Raw genomic sequence first — 3,454 nt, forward strand, 5'->3', positions numbered from 1 at the left:
AATACAACTTAACCACTGATTTCTAGTCGTGTCCATTTTTGGAAGACCAACCAAAGTAGTTTCGCTTTCACAACGAAAAACAGCGTCACATACGGCGGGCTAGAGTGAGCGGCGGCGGCCTAGAGTGAGCAGAGGCGTTTAATATTTGATGACTTTATTCAATTTTTGTAGCGTTTCTTGAATATTAGGCCTACCTGAAAAAAAAAACTTAAAGAACTATTTAATTTATGTCGTTGTTGTAGTTTTATTTGTCCTATTGCTTGTGATTTTCTTATTTATAATGGCGCCGACCATAATGGCGCCGACGCTGATGGCTGCCTCCATGGCGTGCTCCGCAGTTGTTTTTATGTTTTTGTTAGTTTGTCCTGTCTTTAGTTATATCTCTGCAATCAGTTTCACCAGAGACGAATTGCTGGACATTCGGAAGTACACACCACCCGATATTTCACCGGTTTTCGATTATTCTGATGTTTTGCTGGACATTGTTGTCGGGGGAGCTGCGGCGCTGATCAACCGCTTCAGGACGCGCAGACGGGGGAAGCGAGCCGGCGCGCTCGTGAAGCTCAGTAAACATACCTGGCAATAAAGCTCATTCTGATTCTGATTCTGATTTTTTATTACTAAGTGTTTACTTAATTGCTTAAGAGGTAGTATGGGGGGCAACATGCTTATTATCCAAATTAGGAGGCCATGAACTCTTGTAAACATCTGTAAATATGACGGTAGCTGATGCTGATGTAATTCTCGGCCACTCCCATAAATGACACCTGTCTTTTTGCCTTTATATAAGCAAACTGGCAGTGAAATTCTGATTTAGGATCCTGGATCTGCAGTCATATCATAAACATGGACCTTGAGCTTTAAAGCAGTGAAGACTTTCTCCATGGAATTTCTTGAACATCACTGCTTCCCCCACCGTAATACAAGCTGCTCTCTTGACTTTCATTTGACTTATGTCAATGTATTCTTGTTCTTGTACATATCTGCAGTTTCTGTGCTGACAGTGTTTGGAAATCTACTTGTCATCATCTCTATAACAGTTTTCAAGCAGCTTCACACACCGACCAACCTCCTCATCCTCTCACTGGCCCTTTCTGACTTCTTGGTGGGAATTTGTGTGATGCCGGTTGAAAGCCTTAGGAGCATAAACTCCTGTTTTTATATGGGAAAGTCGCACTGTCGGATCTTTCATGTGATTATGTCTGTTCTTGGATCTGCTTCACTCATTAATATCATGCTTGTAGCAATTGATCGTTATTTTGCTGTATGTGAGCCACTCATGTATATGTCTAAAATGACAATTAGAAAAACACTGATGTGCATAAGTTTAGGATGGACTGTGTCCTTCTGTTATAATCTAGTACCAATGAATTTAGGGAATTCAAACCTGACAGGAACAACTGTCTTCTGTATAAGGGAATGTGCAGTGGCTGTCAGCAACGCCTGGGGTCCAGCTGACCTGATAGTGAGTTTCATTGCTCCATGTACAGTAATGGTAATACTGTATATAAGAATTCTCACTGTGGCTTTGAGACAAGCTAAAGCCATTTCCATTACTTCAAAGAAAATGGCATCTCAGAAAAATCCAAAATCATTCAGGAAATCAGAGGTGAAAGCAACAAAAACATTGAGTATAATTGTCTTCGTGTATTTCATGTGCTGGGTTCCCTGGTATATAAGCATGCTTAATATGAAACAATTTCAGAAGTCATCTGTCATCCTCTCTGCTTTACTGTGTTTGTTTTACACTAATTCATGCATCAATCCCTTTATATATGCAATATCTTACCCCTGGTTCAAAAGGTCAGTGAAGCTTGTGCTTAGCCTAAAAATAGTGCAGACAGCAACTAACCAGATGAACTTATTTCCTGAAGACTGTTAATATGAAAATGCATGTATTTGTTACAAAGATTATGTTTGCATTGGTGATCTTTGTTGGCCTTTTACATCCTTGATTATCTTCGTTTAGAATGACAGTGCAAAAAAGACTTTAAAATTAGGAGACGTTAAAGTGTGAAGAGAGCTGTAACTGTCTTTGTGAATTTTAATGATGAATAATAGTTAATCCATGTGTAAGTCATAATTAATATTAAAGTCTACTATTAATATTAAAGCAAACACATGAACAAGTTATGGTTTCTTTTTGAGCGGAGGTAAGTCTTATATTTAGAGACAGCCATCAAATATTTGGGAATGAAAATACCTGGTACACAAATATCCTGAACTCACGCGGAAGATTGAAGCGAAATCACGTGACTCAGGCGTCAAGAAATCAGCTGGGGACTCGGAGTTTCACTCAGGAAATCCAGGTAAACTAAACAACCAACGTAAGTTACATATTAAAGTAGAAGACGTGTCATTATACACAGTGTAAGTACAATGACTTAATTAAGAAGGACTTTACAGAAAAGGTCAGAGAGAAAGTGAAAAGAAGCGTCGCTGATTCTGAACTTCATTCAGTGTGTTCATTTTGACAGCGCGTGACCTAAACATTTATTTTAAACACTCCCATACTTTCATATTCCTGACCATTCTTGGTGAATGTTTGGTGTGTGTCAGTGAAGTAAAAATAAAAACTGTCTGATTTTATAAATGAATGTGTTTCTGAGTTCTGGCGCTGTGATTTCCGCATTCTTTCGTTTTGCAGGTGCAGTAGAGGTCGGTAAACTAGTCAAATGAACAAGGTGTGCTAGTTAGCCTGCTAGCGTTTGAACAACACTAGCTATTTCCGTATCATTATTGAACTATTAAGAGATATTTCAATAAAGCGAGGCACGTAGTCATACAATATGGGGCAAGTTGTCACAATAGGAAAGGCACATTATAGGATTTATAGAATTTACCATTATTCTGTTATGGACTGCAAATAGTATAAATAATACTTTGTCCAACATTGTAGCGTTTACAACACATGACAGCTTTCCCAGACATGACATTTATGAAAAAAAAAAAAAAAAGAATTAAACTTTTCCGTTTAAATCTACCTTTATAGTCAACTCTTGTCTGAATGTATGAACTATAGCACATAAGTGTAATGATATGTGAAAATTATTGGAGGACAGAATGCACAAAAATATTTTAAGAGTTCGACTATTTGAATTTAAGACAAACTAGGTGTTCAAAAGTAACATAAATATATTAAGAAGGATATATTATGATATGTTTTATTTATAAAACAGCTACTATATATAGCCTACATACACATGTTTTCCCTGTAATTCTGAGAGCAAATGTGATTTAACATGTAATCTTTCTAGGTTTGGTGAATTATTCTGTGAAGATCTCCATCATGTCCAGATCAAGCGGAGTTGACGCAAATGTGCTGGCGCAGACTATAAGTTCAAATATCCAGAGAATAACATTGCTAAGTGAGTAATTTTACTACATCCACATCCATCCTGTTGGCTGTTGGCCATAAATATTGAACCAGCATACGTTTATATATATATATATA

General features: G+C 37.4%; 2 protein-coding genes across 2 annotated transcripts in view; both read left to right on the forward strand.

The window, feature by feature from the left end:
* The first annotated feature begins 883 nt into the window (after positions 1-883).
* taar15 (trace amine associated receptor 15) lies at positions 884-1,882 on the forward strand. The gene has a single exon (XM_016526835.1). The coding sequence runs from the start codon at positions 884-886 to the stop codon at positions 1,880-1,882; it is 999 nt and encodes a 332-aa protein (XP_016382321.1).
* A 366-nt stretch (positions 1,883-2,248) lies between these two features.
* Positions 2,249-3,454, forward strand: part of LOC107719425 (syntaxin-7-like) — a 6,186-nt gene continuing 4,980 nt past the window's right edge. Inside the window, exons 1-2 of the mRNA XM_016526836.1 lie at positions 2,249-2,309; positions 3,258-3,368. Of these exons, the coding sequence (XP_016382322.1) occupies positions 3,290-3,368 (79 nt within the window). The 5' untranslated portion in view covers positions 2,249-2,309; positions 3,258-3,289. The remainder of the gene's footprint in view (positions 2,310-3,257; positions 3,369-3,454) is intronic.

This window comes from Sinocyclocheilus rhinocerous, unplaced genomic scaffold (genome assembly GCF_001515625.1).
Source record: "Sinocyclocheilus rhinocerous isolate Xijiao unplaced genomic scaffold, SAMN03320098_v1.1 scaffold303, whole genome shotgun sequence".
Classification (NCBI taxonomy): domain Eukaryota; kingdom Metazoa; phylum Chordata; class Actinopteri; order Cypriniformes; family Cyprinidae; genus Sinocyclocheilus; species Sinocyclocheilus rhinocerous.